This window comes from Danio rerio, chromosome 7 (assembly GCF_052040795.2).
Source record: "Danio rerio strain M-AB ecotype USA chromosome 7, GRCz13ab, whole genome shotgun sequence".
In the NCBI taxonomy this organism is placed as follows: domain Eukaryota; kingdom Metazoa; phylum Chordata; class Actinopteri; order Cypriniformes; family Danionidae; genus Danio; species Danio rerio.
In genome coordinates this window covers 35,008,310-35,031,263 of record NC_141027.1, presented here as the reverse complement: position 1 = coordinate 35,031,263, position 22,954 = coordinate 35,008,310, and the positions used below count along the sequence as shown (strand labels likewise).

At 38.5% G+C, this 22,954-nt stretch overlaps 1 protein-coding gene across 3 annotated transcripts in view; it reads left to right on the top strand.

Annotated features, from left to right (window-relative positions):
* nfatc3a (nuclear factor of activated T cells 3a) overlaps positions 1-22,954 on the top strand; it is a 99,990-nt gene that overhangs the window by 46,408 nt on the left and 30,628 nt on the right. For 2 of the 3 annotated variants that reach the window (XM_087261460.1, XM_087261461.1), the window contains exons 4-6: positions 12,645-12,844; positions 14,983-15,155; positions 15,261-15,401. In XM_087261460.1, coding sequence (XP_087117586.1) covers positions 12,645-12,844; positions 14,983-15,155; positions 15,261-15,401 — 514 coding nt within the window. Of the gene's footprint in view, positions 1-12,644; positions 12,845-14,982; positions 15,156-15,260; positions 18,157-18,628; positions 20,034-22,954 lie in introns of those variants that run through there. The other variant, XR_015495863.1, reaches the window with a different exon arrangement.

The window sequence follows — 22,954 nt, the reverse complement described above, 5'->3', positions numbered from 1 at the left end:
GCATGCTCATTTTAGAAAATTACACACGTCATACTGTACCTGACAGGCTGAAGAGGCTCTAACCTTGCCCTTATAAGCCTGTAGGGGATGATCAGCCGGTCAAGCACTATGCTGGGAACTTTCCTCCATTCTGGTTAGCAGGCTAATTTCTGTGGTGAGGTTTTGCACTTTAGGTAATTCACTCTGGCTCATTCTATATGCATAATGCTGTGATGGTAAAACATTGCCGCAGTCACGTTTAACATGTTTCTGAGAAAATAAAACATGCCATTCTGGACCAGTTGCCCCACAAGTTAACCAGTAAAGCATCGATTTGCCGCCATTTTGTGCCTTAAAGGGTCATGAAACACCAAAACACATTTTTTTGAGATGTTGACAGTCATATATGTGTTCCACGCTGCTAAAAACACTATTAGGACACATATATATTTCTCCCATTCACCATATGGTATCAAACATTCCATTAAAACAACACTCTTCCAGCAGTTCCTTGCATCTAATATCTCGTTTGTCACGGGGGCATGCATGAAATGTTCCTGAATGAAAGTGAAAGTGGCAAACTGCATTTAAAGTCGACAAATTAATAATTTGACAAATAATTCCTTTACTGATGTCCCTGTAAACACAGTCGCTGTCTTTCTCCCCTGTGTCTATATGTTGTTTTGCCAGCACGAGCCCAAACTGAAACTTCCATTTTTATGCAAACCCTTCCCTCTTTCTGCTGGAATTAAAGAAACAACATACATTTAACAAAATAAAAACAAAGAATAAAAATGCTTAAAAATGTCTTAAAATGTGTTAAAACAGAAAAAATAAAGAGAATAAAAACAAAATAAAGACATAATAGCACAGGCAAAGACGTAGCACAGTGCTTGCTCAGTAAAGGCAGAGCTAAACAGCCTAATGTTGGAGCACATCTGATCATTTCTGGAAGCTGATTCCAGCAGCGAGGCGCAGTAGCTGAAGGCGGATTCACCCTGCTTTGACTGAACTCTTAGATTTTCTAATTTGCTTGATCCTAATAATCTGAGTGATCTGTTAGGTTTGCAAGACACTGTGCTGTTCAATAACTTACATCTTGAATAAAAGCATGATATCATAGTGCCTCTTATGGATATTCATTCATTAATTTATTCATTTTCTTTTTGTCTGAGTCCCTTTATCAATCAGGGGTCGCCACAGATGAATGAACCGCTAACTTATCCAGTATATGTTTTACAGTGCATGCTCTTCCAGCTGCAACCTAACACTGGGAAACACCCATACACTCTTGCATTCACACAAATACTGTACACTACGGTCTTATTCAATTCACCTATAGCGCATGTCTTTGGACTGTGGATGAAACCGGAGCACCTGGAGGAAACCCACAAGAACAAGGGGAGAACATGCTAACTTACTAACACACAGAAATGTCAACTGACCCAGCGAGGGGTCGAACCAGCAACCTTCTTTACTGTGAGGCAATTAAGCTACCCATTGTGCCACAGTGATACCCACTTATTGATATATCATCTGAAAAGTTTAGTAAAATGTACCCTGAGCAATCATATGTCAAGTTTTACAGAAATTAAATCGTTTTCATTGAGTTCAGATTTTTTTGAATCATTGATTTAAACATTCTATGGAAATCAAATTCATGTAAACGTCAGGTACAGTCATGTTTTTTATTTATTTATTTTATTTCATTTTAATGTTTATAAAAAACATAATGATGTTTATAGTAATGTTTTTTAGAGGTTTCCTCTGGGTACTCCGATTCCCCCCACAGTCCAAATGCAGTATAGGTGAATTGAATAAACTAAATAGGATGCAGTGTATAAGTGTGTGCATTAATGTGGGAATATATGGGTGTTTCCCAGTGCTGGGTTGCAGCTGGAAGGGCATCCGCTGTGTAAAGCATATGCTGTATAAGTTGCCGATTCATTCCGCTGTGGCAACCTTTGATGAATAAAGAGACTAAGCAAAAGGAAAATGAATCTTTGAATTTTCCCAAGACAAGTACACTTGTTTCTTGTTCAAACTACTTATTCAAGATAAGCTGAAACAACACAATTCTTGGGTGTTTTTTTAGATAACTTAATTGTTTTATGTACTATCCACTTAAATTGGTTAATATAATCGATTTGTGTTGTGACTACTTGGTTGCATTATGTGGAACCCTGCATTTTTTACAGTGTACAAATGTGTTACTGGATAGTCAGGAGTCAAGTTTTGTGTGATATCTGTACACAAGTGTATTACGTTTACACCTTACATTACACAGGTGCATTATAATTTACTTGCTTACTGCTTAATTCTTACTTTCTTTACAAACAAAAAAAACTCCAAATCTTGGCTAAAATCTATGGTAAACCAGAAAGCTTTAAATCGAAATATTCCTTCACTGAATCCTTTCACAGATGTATTAGCGTTTGTGTTTTGTGCGGCACGGCTTAGTATCCGATAACATCATTGTGAAAAACGAAATGGCTGACCCTGGTGACCCTCAGACCTCACGGTGGGTGATTTTTCTGTGCTGATCAGAGATATTTGTGCCCTATGTTAAAGTTTAGCTTTCAGATTGTTTTTCTGGGGAGTAGCCCTGTTGCCTGTATACCCTCATGAGTGCGCTGGTGTGTGTGTGTGGCTTTTGTTGTACAGTAGCCTAAGGCTGTATCTGATGTGGACTGAAAAGTGAAGAGTAGGACAAAGCACAGTGATAACAGAGGGGGTTAAAGAGGTAAACACAACAGTAAATGCTGTACTCACTACTTGTGTGTTTAGGTTTTGATGTGTTTGTGTGGGAGTCTTGGCGCAGGTGTGTGTGTGTGTGTGTGTGTGTGTGTGTGTGTGTGTGTGTGTGTGTGTGTGTGTGTGTGTGTGTGTGTGTGTGTGTGTGAGAGAGAGAGAAAGGTATGTGTGTTGACCTTATTTAAACAACTGGTTGCCCAGCCTCCTGAGTGCGCTGTGTGTGTTTGTGTGTGTGTGTGTGTGTGTGTGTGTGTGTGTGTGTGTGTGTGTGTGTGTGTGTGTGTGTGTGTGTGTGTGTGTGTGTGTACACCTCTATTTATCCCTTTCTCTCACACACACACTCAAGCACACACACACACACACACACACACACACACACACACACACAGGCATATGTTGTGTAAATACTGCATTGGTGAACAGACCTCTCACTGTGTCCAATAAGCACAGAGTATGTCAGCACAAGTCCATGCTTCGGGGCCAGAGGCCAGTGTGTGTGTGCGCAATTGTTTTTTGTGTGACCTTGAGTCTCCTCCCCACCCCCTCGGGCTTGGGTTTATACACACACACACACACACGAGCACACACATACACACACATTCATACTCATGCATGCACACACACGCACCGGCTGGCCCTCACCATAGCAACCACAAAGCAATACAGGGAAACAACTTGCCAGCATTGGGTAGGAAGCAGAGAGAGAGAGATAGATGGAGAGATGGAGAAAGAAGGAGTGGAGACAGATTGAAGAGGAATAGGGGACGGAGACTTGAATCTCGAAGGCAAATTGTAGGTGTATAGGGCGTGTGAAGGTAGTTTAGACACGATGAAACATGTAGCCTAAATCCGACTGTGGAAAACGTACTACTTGACATCAAAACATGCTCACTGCCGCACATGATTTGTTGTATGTTATGCTCTTTTCAGACCACCCGATTCCCTGTTTCTTTCAGCCCAGCACTGCAATGAGAAGCAGTTGGAATGAGACGTCTTTATTTAGTCCTCGATATGAAAGGCAACCCAGGGAGGCTATTTTTGCTCCTGCTAGCTTTATTCCAGCTATGGGACATGTGACTCTTCTTAATGTCAGCAGTTTAATATAACCAGTGTCAGGGAAGGGAGGTTACAGGAGTGCAGTGGTAGTCGTCTTGTGAATTTTCACACAAGCGCACTGGATTTGTTCAGGACTGCTTGCCGACGTGATGAGAGGATGAATGAAAGGATGTTTCCTGTGGCTGCTTGTGTCTGGAGAAATGCCACATCACCTCTGCGACTCATTCAAGAGTCCTGCTTTTTAAGCTTGTTTGTTGTTGTTTCTTCCAGGTTTTTTTTCCTCGCAGCATGCGGTGACTCAATAAGCTGTTTTTTAGGATTAAAAGAAATGGGAATGAGCATGAGTGTAGTCACTCTACTAAGTGTTGTCTACAAAACACTAATTATTTCCATTTCCTCGAAGAGGGAGAAATAAATGCTCAAAACCAGTTTGATTCTTTAAGCACATGTAGATCCCAAAGGTTTTGTCTCTAAAGGTGTAGTTACACTTGGCATAATTGTCCCCTCTCATGTTCGACCAGCACTTACATTACATTTTTTGCCTTCTGAGCCTAAGCATGCTTGCATCTTCGTTGATGCAACTGTTCAGTAGGCATGGGATGATAACCGCTTTCAAGGTACACCTTGGTTTGCAAAAGTCAAGGTTTTTGCTATACCTTTTTTGCTATACCGTTCTTACAGTATATGTAAGATTTTTTTGTTTTGTCTCTTAGGACAACAGTATCTCCAGCAGAAAAGATATCCAAATATGCCGTTTTAAATTGTAAAAAAAAATAAATAAATCTGTGTCTTTGAAACTAATGAAGAGAGCAGAAGTCAATGATTCATTTGAATTATTTATCCTGCTGCAAAATATTTTAAAGGTTTCTCATAATAAAGTATATTGTGTTTAAAAGGGGAAAAAGTTGAAAAAGAAAAAGTTTTACCTAGACATTTAAAAAGAGCATATATTAAGCCCTGCTCACACTGAGATTTAATCCACGTTTTTGTCATCTGAGACAAATTTGGGAAATCCTAAATTATTCCTGAAATCCTAGGCTAAATATGTGATCTTTGATCATTGGTTTGACATGTTCACAGACAGCCGCTTAATACCTGTTGCGATCAGATTTTTCCTCCGATAAAGTTCTGCCAGTGTCAGAAGATTTCAGACACTTTCCTGCAGTGTGACAACAGCTGTGATGAGCATCAATCCAAGAACCAATATGAGCTCAGAATCTGATGACGCAATCCATGCAACAATTTAAATGACCACGGGGAAAGGTCAAAACATTTTTTTTCTTCCTGGTTTTATTATTGAGACATGCCACGTGCAAAATTGGCACTTCAGATTGTTTACGTTTGCTGTGAGAAATCATTTCAGAATGCAGGATAGTGAAAGTTTCACAGGTGGATGATGTCAAACTCCAGGGACATTTTCTTTCGTGTTTGGCACTTCTTTATTGTCGTTTAGTCTCAATTAATGACCGCTGAGATCTTACAGTGTGACATGGGAGCCGTTTTTTTTGTGCAGTCTGACATGCTACAATCATTCAGTATTATAAAAAGTTGCACAGTGTAAGCCGGCCTTAAGAGCAGTAATCACAATACTGTGAAACCGTGATATTTTTATCTAAGGTTATCATGCTGTCAGAATTGTATACTGGCCCATGCCTACTGTTCAGTTTAACTGAAGAGAAGCGCTCTCACTCAGTACAGTGGAGATTGCTTTAGTTATATCATTTTGTATTATTTTAAGTCGTTTGATATGCAGTTCAGTTCGCCACCCCTGGCACGGTTGGAAGAGGTGTGCCAAAGCGCAGAGTTTTGTCAATTAACCTTTGTCGCAGTACACTTGTAGTGTGAGTGCAAAGCGCACATGAGCCCGAATATGCAATGTCACTGTTAAGGGTCTGGTTCATACTTTTCAAAGAACATGAACTGTCATAGTTTATTGAAGACGCAAACCACTCACTGCACGTCAGCTGAACCTTCAGCAATCCTAATATGTGTAACATGATGAATTTATATAACAAACAAGGAAATGGCGGTGGTCAAACATTCCAGGGCAAGGTTCGGATAGCCTAGTGTGAGTACATCCTAAGAATCCTATAACCAAAAACAAAATACTACAGCTGAGTACCAGATCAACATATTAGAATGAACAGTTGAGGATCATGTGATACTGAAAATGACTGATTCTGAAAATTCAACTTTGAATTAATTCAATTTTAATATATACATTTAAATAAAAACATATATTTTAAACTTTTTTTTAAAATCACTTTAATTAGTTTTAGCCATGGTGAGAAAAACAGACTTTGTTATATTGAAACACTCCAGAAACACATTTAAACACAGCACAGACGAAACTGAAAAAGAAGGTCAGCTACTATTATTCTGGCCTAATGAAGGGAAAATCTCCTAAATGACAATTCCAGAATTAGGAAGAAAGAGTGTAGAGGTTGTGCTCAATTCAGAAACAGACACTGATCCGCTGGCCTTCTGTAACTCCACAAAGATGTGGCGCCTTGTATCTGCTCTAAATGTCTTGAAACTGAAGCCGTGGCAGTGCTGTGAAACTTAGCTGAGGCTGCAGCATGTTCATGGAATTTCCAAAAGTCATAAATGTACATGGCCTGATGTATCATCTTGTAAAGTGATTTTACATTCTACTGCACCATACAGACCATTAGGGCTTTGGGATACTTCTGTTTTACTGCATTCCATATCAAAAGAATCAATCTGGGAACCTTAAAGTTAATGATGTGAAATCAAAACTGTCACAGTTTAATCATACATGTTCCAGGTCATATTTTGCATGATTTATCAGTGCACTTTATTTAAAAGCAAAATGTTTTGATAAGTCATCAAAACATAATCACTGGCTTCATTTTGTTATAGAGCGTCCAATGTAGTATATTGAATACTTTGTTTTTCTTGGGAATACATCATCATTTAGAAATAAAATTGTGCATGTGGCTTTATGTTGATTTAAAGAGCCCCTATTTTGCATTATAAATTGTCATAATTTAGCTTTGGGGGTCTCCCACAACAGGCAGATATGCATGCAAGGGGAATCATTCATTCATTTTATAATATGCATTTATTTTACCTAATTATCCCTACGACTCCAATATGATTCATTCAGCGATTCATATGTTCCCAAACCCTTTCTTAGCGCAAAGCTAATTTGCGCTGATTGGACCGATGACCCAGTCTGTTTTGATAGGTCGACTGTGTTCTGCACGAGACAGATAGAAGTGCCCAACACGGCTATGAAGTAGCAGCCAAAGAGTATGTGAGAGCCCAATGCAGGAATGCAATAAAGCAATGCAGTTAGAGCAGCATATTTCCACTCTCAAGTAACTAAAGACCATAATATTGGCTTTTTAAATCATAACGTTAGTAAAACAATAGAGGAAAGGTTTAATTATATTGACTGATTTGCTTCAATTTGGATGAAGAAGTAGTATTTATTTCCCAGAGATGGGTTGCAGCTGGAAGGGCATCCGCTGCATAAAACATATGCTGGATAAGTTGGCGGTTCATTCCGCTGTGGCAACCCCAGATTAATAAAGGGACTAAGCCGAAAATAAAATAAATGAATGAAGTAGTATTTACATCTACAGTGAATCAACTTATTTAAAAGTGCAAAACCATATATGATTTTAATATTTGGGGTGAGTAAAATGATGGAAATAATAATAAGATTAAAATTGTAATTATATTTCATGTTTATGCCAGTTTTAATCTTATTTCACTTGTGATTGGATTGACAAAAAAAACTGCATGTGAGCAATAAAAACTTCTTAAACGCTTAAAAACAATACAGACCCAAACTTTTGAAGAGCAGTGTAAGTTGAGAAAGTGTAAACTTGTTTTTGTTTGAACCTGACAGCCCATTTCACACAAACACACACACAGCACATGATTGTTTTGTTTTTCTTGCACACACGCACGATGAAGTTGAATTGTCCAGTAAGGTTTGGAGCCATTACCGGATGGATATAGAATCTCACCATTTAAATAACTCTTACAAGCTGGTGGTGTTGGCAGGATAATGGTTCATTTCATTTGAGCTCTTCACCCATTCCAGGTCTTTACGAATAAACATACCCTCTGCTCCTGAATCCCCCAGTGCCCCACTGTTCTGACAAAAACTACAGTATATTCAGTCCTGACCCCTTTGCTGTCTGCTGAGGACTGTTCACCTCAACAGGTTTACAGCAGAAACACAAGCTCTGGAGGAAGAAAAATTAAAGGCAAAGCTTTCATGAAGAGTGGATCATAGTGCCCTATTTAATCTAGTGTCTGATGTTCCAGTGTGTATGTAAAGATTCAGCACAAAATACCACACATATACTTTTTTTAGAACTCTGTCAGTTAGAAACTGCCCGTTTAGGCTTTGATCCAAGTCATGTCACTTTAAATTCAAATGAGATTGTGTTTTTTCTTATTGAGGGCGGAGCTACAAGTGCTTATGTATCAGCACAGCAGCAGATTTAAAACACGACTAACCCTCAAATGTATGATGTCTCTTAAGGCCTACTCACACTTTGCTATCTGAACCGTTCTCAGGCCCATTTCCCGGATTGTTTGAGAAGTGTGAGTGCGCTGAATCAAGCGCACGGTTCAACTGGCCCGGTTGGAAGAGGTGTGCCTGAGCACGGTTTACTTGGGCTTTGGCGTGGTACGCTTGTGTGTGAGTGCAAAATATGCCAAAGCCCGAAAATGAAAACGAGAAATGACTAAGGGACCATTTCATATGGATTAATTAATCATTCTTACTGTTCAGTGAGCGCAAACTGTCGCAGTTTATTAAAGACTCAAACCCCTCACTGCATGACAGCTGCGCACTGTTGTAAAAAAATAAATGAGTGAAAAAGAAGAGGAGAAGAACCCAGTCCAGGAGACTCGAAACAAGCAGAATTCCTTTATTGAGACGTGTTGGTTAATCTGCAGTCAAACAGCGTCTTTTAGATGTCCATGTGTCTGCAAGAGCCTACTAGAGGTCCGCAGTCTGCAAGTTCTTTCACAAGTCTCTCACAAGTCTCACACAAGTCTGATTTGAGAAAAAGATTTCATGGCTATATTGTGTTCTTAGGAGGAGGGGATATGGCTAAACAAAGCATGCAAATTAAGAGTTGTGGTCGGCAGGGTAAACTGCTCTTTCAGGCCTTGATCCCATCATGTTCTGGAGACAGAAACCGCCTGACCATTTGATCGAAAAGAGAAAACAATAGACACCCCATGCTGTGAAACTGATAATTGCATCACTTTGGCTTAGCCTGTAGTCAGCAAGGCAAAGGTTAAATGACCCTCCTAGCTGGCATGTCAATGAAATAATATAATTAAAAAACAGAGAATATAACTTTTCAGTTATACGTAGATTATTGTTCATTTGGAATTAGATGATATAAATTTATATTTCCACAGTACCTTCAGCAAACCACCTAATTCCTGCAGCATGAGTACTTTATTTTTGTTTATGAGTGTCAAAAGTTGCTGCATCTGCTCGGCAAAATATTTGACTGCGTGTCACTGCAAATCAAACGACATAAATGATATAACTAAAGAAATGTCCACTGTGCTGAGCGAGAGCGCTTCTTACTGAACAGCACAGCATCAATGACGTAATCAGAATCAGAAAGAGTTTTATTGCCAGGTATGTTTGCACATACGAGGAATTTGTTTTTGTGACAGCTTCTACAGTGCAACAGAATTACAGAGACAGGACAATAAATAGATAATAAATATATAAAAAAGCAGTAAGAAGTGAATGCAAAATAGACAAGTGTATGGATTATATTACTATATACAATGTTATATGTGCAGCTGTTATGTACAAATTGGCATGTAAATTGTGTTGTTAAAAAAGTGTATATGTGTATAAAAGTGTATGGCAAGTAGTGATGTTTGTTCCACAATTATTATTATCAAGTGTTCATGTGATGGATTGCCTGAGGGAAGAAACTGTTTCTGTGTCGGGCTGTTCTGGTGCGCAGTGCTCTGTAAACGTGCACAGGCCCGATTGTAATGTGAGTGCGGGCCGTCAGGGGAGACGGGAGGGGGATAAGCGTGCTTTCGCCCTGTTCAACACAACTGTACATAGTGTGAGTACGCCCTTACTTGCTGGCGTTTTCTTTAGCATTAATAGTGGACGGCTGCTTCTCACTCAGGGCTGTTTATCCTAATGAGGGAGACATTGTCACTAATGAGTGGGGCTTTCCCCTTCTGATAACATGTACAAAGGGAGAATCTCAGTCAGAGTATTTCTACAAGCTGTTCTTATAAAGTGTGATTATAATAAATATGAATTCATAAAGTTTTACCATTAGAGGCTGGATATATTCACACACGTTTACTGCACAACTGTGTTTAAACCCTTTATAAAAGTGAATTTTGCATAATAGGTTCCTTTTAGCTGTTTTTAAATTTCTTTTACTTATGAAATTTTCTAATTTAGAAATGTAGATTCTATTCAGAAATATAGTAACTTTACTATAAGAGTCAGATGGTTTACATTAGTATGTTCATTATGGACAACCAATTTCTAAGCAATTTATGGATAACTAACCTGAGTTAATGCTCTTATAAATATGTTTTATGCAAAACGTATGTCCTCAGCTGTTGTCATAACCGAAGGTGATTAGGTTGTGCATGAATGTACATTTTCCACTTATTACAAGGCTGCTTCACACACAAGTAATGATTGGATGCAAAATTTTAAAAACATCAAATTTCTGTCAAGAGATTAGCTGTAACATAGTGGCAAATTCAAAGTAGATGAAGATTTAAAATAGTTTGGCAGTCACATAATTTATTACACTACGTTTTAGAACATCAACAATTATAGGGACATTGATTTAGGATGAAAATGTATTAACATGTGCTAGTCTATAATATATTACAGTATACAAAACAATCCTGGCAAGACAAATCAACACTATTATTGGCCTGCTGATACTAACGTCCTCTAAGCAGACTCATTTTAAAATAATTCTCAACTATTAAAGAGATGCCAGCAGATAAGTTTGTATAAAACAAAAAACAGCAGGTCTGTGATATGTACAGTAAATGGCCTAAATAATCGATTGTCCAGAAAATATTGATTTGTGTTTATTAGCTCACCTAATGCTTAGCTTCTCTGAAGATTTTAAGTACTTATTTATGGCACAACTGACCAATCAGATTCAAGTTTTCCAGAAAGCAAGATTAATGAATGATTCATGTTTTGGAAACTTTGTATAGAAACATTGTTACTGTAAATATTTTTAAACAAAGCATGTCCTTTTGGTTTAATCATTTCTTAGTCACACGTGCCTCCAAGTGTAATAAAACCATGCCGTCCCGGGAACTACCTGAACCATATCCCAGCACCATTCAAGTCTTCCTTTCTTCCCTGATTCTTTGTTCCCCACCGTCTATTTCTTTTTCCTCTTTGCTCAAATATCTGGCTCTGTTCTCGAGACCCGCCACTTTATGCATGTTTTTCTCATTATTGTGTTGCTGTGCTTGGCTTGGACCTTCCGTTACCTGTGAGTGGGTAATCGCTCTCTTTTTCTTCCTTCCTTCCTTCTTTTTCACTTTAATTCCCAGTTTCTCTCTCATTGGTCAGTGTTTGCCAAACGTAACATTTCAACAGTAGAGAGATTGTTAGGAGCCTGTGTGCTGAAACTATTTAACACCCACCCACACATGCACGTCAGTAGAAACGCTGCCCTTCGTTTGTGAACTCCTCACCTGTCTGGGAAGTGTATTGGCAGGTCAAACATGTGTACTGACTCCTGGACGAGGCATTGCACAGCACCACTGGCTCCCGGTGTCTGACTGAGGTTTTCATCAGACACCCTGCTGTGCGCCACTGGGAAGGAAAACACTTTGTTCTTAAAGGAACTTTAGTGACCTTACAGAGGGATGCATCGCATCTAATTATTCATGTTTTAATGGGTTTTTCACTTCCTTATTTCCGTTTTCAGTTGTTGAAAGTCTTGTTTATACTATTTTAGCAGCAGAACTAGATTTTCGTTCAGGTTTTTTTTTTTTCTCACCTATCCACCCGCTCATTTCGTTTTTCCTTCAGTTCATTTGCTGTTTTTGTTTCCCTCAACTTCTGCCTTGAAAATGTGTTATTATGTTCCTGTCTGGGTTTTAATTACTGGCTGAAGTTGTGTTTTAGATTTGTTTTGGAAAAAATGGACTAAGGTCTAATATTTATGCCAGTGGGTGAAGATTTGGGAAGTACTTGCACATATGCTGGGTCTTTTAGATGGAAACACACTTGGTAAAATGAGAGTAAAATTAAATGGAGAATTTGGTAATTTGACGTGATGCATGTTCAGTGCTTCCGAATGAACAGAGATAGTTAAAGATCTCTAGCTTTGACTACACAGTAGTCAAAAATTTGAAGTGAATAAAACCTTTGATCAAAGTTGTCCTAAAACTATTCAACAACACCTATTCTTGTCCAAGGACAATTTTGAAAAGCATTGTTTTTTTTTTCTTTCTGTCTCTCTGTTCTCAAAACAAAAACATCAAACATTTAATTGGCTTTTGGATTATTGAATATAATAAGCTCTGTAATAAAACTTCAAGGTAAATCCTATGGTAGGTGTTTGTGTAGTCGTAGAATAAAATGAAACAAATGGGTAATTTGTAACTTTCGTTTTGTGGTTCATTGCTGCAGTTGTACACTTTTGGCTTTCTGTCTAATTTAAAAAGGAATGTATTCTGTTTTGAATTATTCCCTTTTTTGCTGATCATAGCAGTTGATTATATCATAGTTAAAAACATGCTCAGCAACAATTAACCTTTTAGTTATCTTCCCAGACATAAAAACGAATCATGAATCATCTCTCCGCTTTTTTTAACAGCTTCTTGGCTACAACGAGAAGCCAGTGAACTTGCAGATGTTCATCGGGACAGCGGATGACCGTTATTTAAGGCCACATGCTTTCTACCAGGTCCACCGCATCACAGGAAAAACCGTGGCTACGGCAAGCCAGGAAATTATCATCACCAGCACGAAGGTTCTCGAGATTCCTCTCCTTCCTGAAAACAATATGTCTGCCAGGTACCTGCCAACAGCTTTTCACTTCTACGTCAGTCTTGATTCTTTCACACAGACACACATTCACATTTGTTTTTCTAACATGATGGGGACTTTCCATTTGACGTCTTTTATTTTTATTCTGGCTTTAAAAATAGCTTGATCTAAATTATTCACAAACTTACTTATCCCTACCTTATGGTCACAGAATACGTTTTGCATTATTAGAAATAAATTATGTATTGCATAATGATAACATTACAGTCCTTGTGCGGATTATTGGCTGCTTTCCTCAATGCCTTTTGTGATTTTAGCTATACATTCACCGGCCACTTTATTAGATACACCTGTCCAACTGCTCGTTAACGCAAATTTCTAATCATCCAGTCACATGAAAGCAACTCAAGGCGTTTAGGCAAGTAGACAAGGTTAAGATCTGCTGCAGTTCAAACGGAGCATCAAAATGGGGAAGAAAGGTGATTTAGGTGACTATGAACCTATCATGGTCATTGGTGCCAGATGGGCTGGTCTAATTATTACAGAAACTGCTGATCTGCTGGGATTTTCACGCACAACCCCCTCTAGGGTTTACAGAGAATAGTCAGAAAAAGAGAAAATATCCAGTGTATATATTGGAACTGGTATAAACATCCAGTTCTGTGGGCGCAAATCCCTTGTTGATGCCAGAGGTCAGAGGACGCCAGACTGGTTCCAGCTGATAGAAAGGCAACAGTAACTCAAATAACCACACGCTACAACCAAGGTATGCAGAAGAGCCTCTCTGAATGCACAACATGTCCAATCTTGAGGTGGATGGGCTACAGGAGCAAAAGACAACACCGGGTGCCACTCCTGTCAGCTAAGAACAGGAAACCGAGGCTACAATTCACACAGGCTCACTAAAATTAGATAATAGAAGATTGGAAAACGTTGTCTGGTCTGAGTCTCGATTTCTGCTGCAACATTTGGATGGAATTTGGCATCAATTACATAAAAGCATGGATCCATCCTACCTTATATCAACGGTTCAGGCTGATGGTGGTGGTTGTGTAATTGTGTGGGGGATATTTTCTTGGCAGACTTTGGGCCCATTAGTAGCAATTGAGCATCGAGCCAATGCCACAGCCTACCTGAGTATTGTTGCTGGCCATGCCCATCCCTTTATGACCACAGTGTACCCATCTTCTGATGGTTATTTCCAGCCGGATAATGCGCCATGTCATAAAGCACGAATCATCTCAGACTGGTTTTTTTTAACATAACAATGAGATCAATTTAATCAAATGGCCTCCACAGTCACCAGATATCAATCCAATCGAGCACCTTTGGGATGTGGTGGAATTGGAAGTTTTACACCATGGATATGCATTCATTAAATCTGCAGCAACTGTGTGATTCTATCATGTCAATATGGACCAAAATCTCTAAGGAATATTTCCAGTACCCTGTTGAATCTATGCCACAAACGATTAGGGCCGTTCTGAAGGCTAAAGTGTATCCAACCGGGTACTAGTAATGTGTATCTAAAAGAGTGTGTATCTTCATTATGTAGTGAAACACACAAACTCTAAAACTATTTTCAAGATGACCTATGATAATATTCACTATGCCTTATCTTTAAATGTATTACTGCATTTGGAGTAAAGCATTAATTGACATTAGAACATCACCTTATTTTATATGTTTGTGAAACATTTCAGATTTTAACATATTGTCAGTAAAATGTATTCATTTATTTCTGTGATGACAACGGTTTTTTAGCATTATTAAATCAGTCTTGAGGGTCTTAAGGAATGTTTCTAAAATGCTAATTTGATGGCCAAGAAACATTTCTTATTGTTGATGTTAAAAAAAAAGTTGAAATAGAGCTGAAATAGAATCAGTCATTGCTACTGTAGCAATTTAATGCATTCTTTCTAAATAACAGTATGATTTAATTGAATGGATTTACTAATGTGTTCCTTGTGTATTAAGGTCAGCTTAATGCACAGCTCAAATACAAATACACATCTTTATTTGTTAATGATCATTTGGATTAACTCCAAGAAAAAAAAAGAAATCTAAAAAGTAACTTGGATGGACTTGAGGAGAGGATTTTGGAAATGTTAAGAATACTCCTTCCTAATGTTTCTCCTTCCTGATGTTTCTGCTGTGTTTGTCAGTATTGATTGTGCTGGAATCCTGAAGTTGAGGAACTCTGACATCGAGCTGAGGAAAGGAGAGACTGATATTGGACGGAAAAACACTCGGGTGCGCGTGGTGTTCCGGGTTCACATCCCACAACCCAATGGAAAAGTGGTCTCACTGCAGTCCTCATCAGTTCCAGTGGAGTGCTGTAGGTCTTATACACGACACATGGAATAAGAACAAATACAGTTAAAAATATGCACTGTCATCTGAAAGTTTGATTTAAATATCACTTGTATTTGTGAATAAATAGCTCAGCGCTCAGCACAGGAGTTACCTCAAGTGGAGAAGGCCAGTATCAGCAGCTGCCCAGTGAGTGGAAGAGAGGAAATGCTCATCACTGGCTCCAACTTCTTCCCCGAGTCAAAGGTCATTTTTCTGGAGAAAGGTCCAGGTAAGAATCTTTCTAGCATAGGGGTTCCATTGCTGTATTAGATGAGATTTTTGCAACTTTTTCCCCTTTTCTCTTTGAAGTTTTGTTTGTCATATGGCTTTCGTAGACTAACGATGTTCCATACACAATGAGGTTCCGTTAAGATTACCTTTTAACGACAATCTCTGAATAAATACTTACAGGTCGCAGACAATCTATATATCTGTGTAATCTTTATTTCTCACTTTTTCACCCGCAAGCACAACAGAGATCCTCCTACCATATGTTTCAGAGAAAATTCAGCAAGTTTGGTACGTCTTGCTAATACGCTTAAAAATAAACAGTGGACAAGCTAAAGGGGCAACGACAATATGCATTTGCATTTAATTTCTGCATCACACAGTATTACAGTCATTAAGAAATGAAAATTATGTCATCACAAATTGTTGAATAAATGATCCTTTGTTTAGTTAATGCTTTGAAATTATTTTCACAATATTTAAACGTCAGTTGTGGGTGATGACAGCACAGTGCAACTTCCTGCCAGAAAAAGCCTGAGAGATGGGCTGCAAACACTGTTTGTATAATCTTTGTGCAGTGATGATGTTTATATTCATTAAAGGTCCGTCAAGTTAACGTTAATTTGCATTAATTTAATGTTTTAATATTTTAAATGATCATGGTGTAATAAAATAAACATGATTTAAAAAAATAAAATGATTGTAAAGTTATTTCATTTTAAACTTTCAGATAAAGTTGTTAAACGTAAGATTAACTTCAAGGTAAACACAGTGTTAGTATATTCTGACATTGTTTTTTAATAAGACTTAAAGTAATGTCCATTTTGTTGGTGAACTGAAGTTATGCGCTCTTTACAGAATATTATTTTAATCATCTACGGAACACCGTTAACACCTATCATCTTTCGTACACATGCATAGGCAGTATTTTTCCCCAAAAAAATGCATTTAACACCATGTAATTAAAACATTTGCAAAATGCAGACTAACTTTTCATCAGTGTTGAATGATGTGTTTGTATGACACATTTCTCACAAGCTGCTAGTTTAGCATTGCTTTAAAGCTTTTTCTTTTCTTTTTGCCTTATATTTAAATTTATTGCCTTTTCTGCCTTGAACACCATTTAATTGAAATAATTTGTTGTGAGGTGAGGGAACTACATTTGTTTATGATGTTTGTCTGCAGCTTGTAGGCATTTATCTATTTTACAATATATCTGAATGAAATTATATATCTTGACTTAACTCTTCTTTGTGATTTTGACTTGTAATCAGGTACACTTTTTAGTATGATAGTGTCAGTTTCATATCTCCCCAGCAGTCTCTTCTCACATATTTTTTCTTCACTTTATTAATAATTTAAAGCCAAATCAATATTTAACATTTATTTATTTATGAATTTGGTAAGCAGCTGTGTACTAAACTGGATAATGTCCAGTCAGCAGGTCATTGTATTAAAATTAACCCCTTTTAGGGTGATATTGGATCCCTCCACTTGCATTTGGCTAGTACTAATTCCTTTTAGCAGGTTGCTGCAAGCAAAGTTGAGAATGCACTCTAAATGTAATCATCATTCACCCTGAGCAAATACTGCCTTCTCACCTGTCTTAGCCTCAAGGGTCACAGTTCTAAGTGCACTAATCTCTCTCCTAGTGAAGCTAAACCAGCTTTAAAAACAACATGATCAGGTGGTTTATAGTTAAAAGTGCGAAAACTGGAGCGATGGGTAAAATGTGAGGGAGTATGGTTTCTCACTTCTTATTTGAGTATGGAATTTGATTTTCGCTCGTCAAACCAAAGTGATTTATCTCCGCTTTATCAGCATCTTGACCTCCCACGATTTCCCTTCTCCTGTGGGGACACAATGTGTTTATATGCGCGTATGCGTGTGTGTGTATATGAGTGCAATTCAGCATGAACACACCTACACACACACACACACACACACACACACACACAAACACCACTGCACTCACTCTGGATATGCATATAGACATCTACACAAATGCACTCTATGCACACCTACAAACACACTACACTAAGCTTATAATAACATGCACACACATACGAGAGCATTGTGCACACAAATACACACCCTTGTTGCCTTATGTGTATTTATACTTGCCAATTTCTCTGCCCTTACGATCTCTATGCAGACACACACACACATACACACACACACACACACACACACACACACACACACACACACACACACACACACACACACAGAGGCTAGATTTATAGTTGGCCGTATATTGTTGTTTCACTGATGTTCTGCAGCTCACCTGTAGTCCTCAGCATCTGCTGTAAGGATGACTCAGAGGTCGGCTCTTTGCTGATTGCTCACTGGACATTTTCCTTACCTAAAATGAAATAATTATTCTTTATCACACTGAAGCCTGTTTATATGATGCCTTTTAAACACATTATTGTATTGTGGTCCTTAATATCACACATTATATTATTTCAAGTACAACAAAAGCTGTACACTGTAAAATCCCTTAAAATAACTGAAAAATGTAACATTTATTCTTCTTAAACAGGCTGTAACAGAGAATGCTGGCAACCAGAAATCTGCTGCAATACAGTCAGATTTTCAGAACAATAAACTTTCAGGGTGGCGTCACGGTGGTGCAGTAGGTAGCATGGTCGTCTCACAGCATAAAGGTCGCTGGTTCGAGTCTCAGCTGTGGAGTTTGCGTGATCTCCTCGTGTTTGCGTGGTTTTCCTCCAGGTGCTCCGGTTTCTCCCACAGTCCAATAGGTGAATTGAATGAGCTAGATTGACCATAGTGTATGTGTGTGAATGCGGGAGTGTATGGGTGTTTCCCAGTATTAGCCGACCCCTGATTAATAAAGGGACTAAGCTGAAAAGAAAATCAACAAATTAATAAACTTTCAGGAATAATTGAATATTTGAATAATCAGGAATATTGTGGCATAATTAGTTAACTAATTTCATTGAACTTATTTAAATTCTTTCGTTTTGGCCGATGCATTAAAATGCTTTATTGTATATTTTTACACCTCTAAGGAGAGTAATATCAATTGTTAGGTTGCCATTTGTACAGGGCAACGCAGTGTTGCAGTAGGTAGTGCTGTCGCCTTACAGCAAGAAGGTCGCTGGTTCAAGCCTCGGCTGGGTCAGTTGATGTTTCTGTGTGGAGTTTGCATGTTCTCCCTGCGTTCTCCTGGGTTTCCTCCGGGTGCTCCGGTTTTTCCCACAGTCCAAAAACATGTGGTACAGGTGAATTGATTAGGCTAAATTATCCATAGTGTATGTGTGTGAATGAGTGTGTGGGGATGTTACCCAGAGATGGGTTGCGGCTGGAAAGGCATCGGCTGGATAAGTAGGCAGTTCATTCGGCTGTGGCGACCCCTGATTAATAAAGGGACTAAGCAGAAAACGAATGAATGAATGAGTGAATGCCATTATTACACATTACCCTGATTCAGAATCAACTTCTCAGTCAGGGTAAATTAACTTTAATTAACATCTCCATGTTATGGAATATGTTATTCCCTTTATTATTAATTTATGAATTTATTCATATGGATTAAATAATCACTTCATAGCAAGAAGGTTGCTAGTTTGAGTCCTAGCTGGAAAAGAAGATCTTTTTTAGGGAGTTTGCATGTTCTCCTTGTGTCTGTGTGGGTTTCCCCCAGGTGCTCCAGTTTCGCCAAAGTAAAAGGCATGCAGTATAGGTAAAATTGTAAACTAAATTGGCTGTAGTGTGTGAACTGAAGATTGTGTGAGTGTTTTCCAGCACTGAGGATTGTACTCTTAGCTATGGGTTGTGGCTGGAAGAGCATCCGCCTGTAAAACAATATGCCAGTTGTTGGTTAATTCCGCTGTGATGACCCTTGATAAAACAGGGAATAAACTGAAGCTAAGTTGGTTTCATTGGGTAAGACAGTAATTATAGACCCTTTTCACAAAGACTGTTATCTCTTGTTTAACCGTCATCAGCATCTAAAATATTTAAAAGTTTTTTAATATTTAGATTTTTTTTTTTTTAAGTAGGAACATTTATATGTATTTATGTACAATTTATATCACCTTTCCATCAAATTGCAAAACACAAATTACCACTTATGCATGGCGTTTTCCTTTTTTTAAAAAGTCTCTATTTTAATTTCAATTCCATCTTTATTTGTATAGCACTTTTACAATGTAAATTGTGTCAAAGCAGCTTAACATAGAGGATTATAGTAAATTGAAACTGTGTCAATCCAGTTTTCAGTGTTGAAGTTCAGTTTAGTTCTGTTCAGTGTAGTTTAATTTTCAATGCTGAAAGTCCAAACACTGAAGAGCAAATCCATCGATGCGCAGCTACACAAGTCCCGAACCATGCAGGCCAGTGTCGACAGCGGCGAGGAATAAGGAAAAAAAAAACATTAAGAAAACCAGACTCGTTGGTTCCAGTAGCCTAGTGGTACTGCGCGCTGACATATAGCACCAGTGTGCTCGTGGCGACCCAGGTTCGATTCCCGTCTCGAGGTTCTTTGCCGATCCTTTCCCTCTCTCTACTCCCAGTGCTTTCCTGTCTGAATTCTCTACTGTCCTATCAAAATAAAGGTGAAAAACCCCTAAAAAAAAAAAAAAAAAAAAAAAAAAAAAGAACCAGACTCAGTTAAGCACGTCCATTTCTCCACTGGCCAAACTTCTTGTACAGAGCTGCAGTCTAGGCGCCGGATGCTGGAAAAAAAGCTGGACGTACATCATGGAGAAGCTGCAGGTGGGAGAGGTCACCGGCTGGTGTACAGGCTGGCCCTTCAGGAACAATGCAAAGACTCGTCTGTTACTGGGGTCTTACCGGATTCAGTCTCATGCTCTCTACTCCTCCATGACCACCACAGCAGCTGCACAGGATATGGCCTGATCCAGGATTATGGAAACCTCTGGAATAATAAAAACCGACTAACTTAAACGCAGATGCTGTTCAAATTATAATGTGTTCAGGGAAGTGTTCCCACCTCCGATTGCCCTAAATAATGTAGACTATCAATCCCTTAGAGCAGGGGTCATTAATCCCGGTCCTGGAGGGCCGGTGTCCCTACAGGGTTTAGCTCCAACTTGCCTCAACACACCTGCCTGGATGTTTTAAGTATACCTAGTAAGACCTTGATTAGCTAGTTCAAGTGTGTTTAATTAGGGTTGGAGCTAAAATCTGCAGGACACCGGCCCTCCAGGAACAAGTTTGATGACCCCTGCCTTAGAGGATTTGGATTTCAAAAGCATTTGTGTTTTATGTGTATGCTAATGCAGTGAGAGGTGTCTTTAATGTAGTTTTAAGCTGACAGATAACACTATCATGGCATTTTTATTTTTTATTTTCATAAAATAGGATTGTTAAAAAATTATTTGTTTTACTCTCCCATTCACAGCACCCTATCCTTAATTCAATTCAGTTTAATTCACCTTTTTTTTGTATAGACCTTTTACAAAGTGGATTGTGTCAAAGCAGCTTCATATAAAAGATCATAGTAAATTGAAACAGTGTCAGTCCAGTTTTCAGTGTTTAAGTTCAGTTTAGTGTAGCTCAGTTCAGTGTGGTTTAGTAATCACTAATGAGAGTCCAAACACTGAAGAGCAAATTTACCCATCAATGATGACTTCAGCTACTGAGAAACACAAAAATGTGAAAATGGTTCATTCTTGTTGTTTGTTACGTTTACAACTGTTTGTTTTTTGAATGAGTGAAATGGAGTGTGAACAACCTCTAGAAATTATTGGCTTGCTTAAGTTGATTAGTAAATTAGTCATTTAAAATACCCACTTCTAGTCACTTTTGAATGTATATGTAGTTTGGAATATTACTAGTTATATCTACTACAGATCACTACAGGTCTGCTGTTGTAGGTTGCTTTTTTTTCTCTCCAGTTCAACACTGCCATGTTGCTGTCAGACTGAAGCCTTAGCTTTCAGATGCTTTCTGGAGGCTTTATTAGACTGACTTTTTGGGGTTAGACTGTGTCAAGAACCCGAACAGCGCTCTGTCTGTATGGGTTTTTTTTTTGTTGTTGTTGTTGATCCTTTGAGTCTCACTGTGAGCTGAAATAGACCTTTTACACACTGAACAGAGCCCTCAGAGACACTCTGGCATCTCCAGCAGACAGCCTTTTTTATAAATATTTTTTTTCACTCTTGCTTTCTTACTCTTAATACATAATGTTGGAAATCATTTTTTTTCTTGACACTTTCCAGTATTACTTGTATGCTCTTGTTGAAATGCTTCGATAAGGAATGCTTCTCTTTCTTTGGTTCGTTTTCTCTCTTTCTGCTGCTCATTTTTTCCGTCGCTCAAGGACACACAGTTTGTAGGTAATGAAACACAAGTTAAGACCAGCCTCAGATGAAGAAAATGAATGAAAGGCATTCTGGGAATACGAGTCTTGGCCTGCCTTCAGTGTACATCTGATTGTGTGTGTGTTTGTGTGTGTGTATTTAGTTTGAGACAATGAGACACTGACTCACTCAACAGGAGTTTACATGTGAACACACAGGGCTGTTCTAATACATCAAACTGACTCAGAGAGAGAGAGAGAGAGAGAGAGAGAGAGAGAGAGAGACACCCTTTGGAACTTACCTTTCCTCTAATTGGCTCCCTGTGAAGCGGCAAACCCTCAAGGCAACCTGTGTGGTGGTAACCCATGCTTTTGTTGCACTGTATAAAAATGGAAAGTACTGAGATGCTAGAACAAGCTGGGTGGAAATTTGGCGCTCACATCTGGCCTTGAGTAGCTCAGGGGGAGAGTTCATTTCTTTTGGTGCAGGAGCTCATTAAACAGTGTCTGCGTGATTTATGAGAGTTGTGTTTGATTGAAATTAAATGTGTTGTTAAAAGTGCACCCAGTAATATGATGCTGCTCTTTACACTGGGACTGTGAATGTCTAAAATAGTCTTGTCATATTTGAGAGCTGTTTCAAAATGCCAAGTGAAACGCTAGTGTGGACGTGGATTGTTTTCATTCTAAAATGATACTTTAAAGACTAAAATGTATTAGTCCCATTCACACACATACCATGGCCATTTTTAGTTTATTCAATTCTCCTCTAGCTCATGCCTTTGGACTGTGGGGGAAACAGGAGAACCTGGAGGAAACTCGCACGAACACAGGGAGGACATGCAAACTCCACACAAAAATGCCAACTGGTCCAGCTGAGACTCGAACAAGCGACCTTTTTGCTGTGAGGCAACAGTGCTGACCACCGAGTCTCTGTGACGCCATATATATATATATATACAATTTATATATTTATTGTTACTTTTTTTTATTGTTCATTTTTTATTTGTAGAACTTTTTAAAGAGGAAGTTTAAGTACGTAAGTGCACCCTTAAATGAACTGAGTGAACTGGATACTTTTTCAAAGACTGTGATGCTGCTTTAATAGTAATTCAGTCCATTAAGAGATTCTTCAGATTCAGAAAGTTGGCTAAGACCTCTGGCAAAGGGTTGATTGAGTCTGCAATATACAAAATCATACAAATTCACATCGGGTAAGGAGAGTCTTTTTGTGGACTGGCACAGAGCCGTGCTTCTGAAGG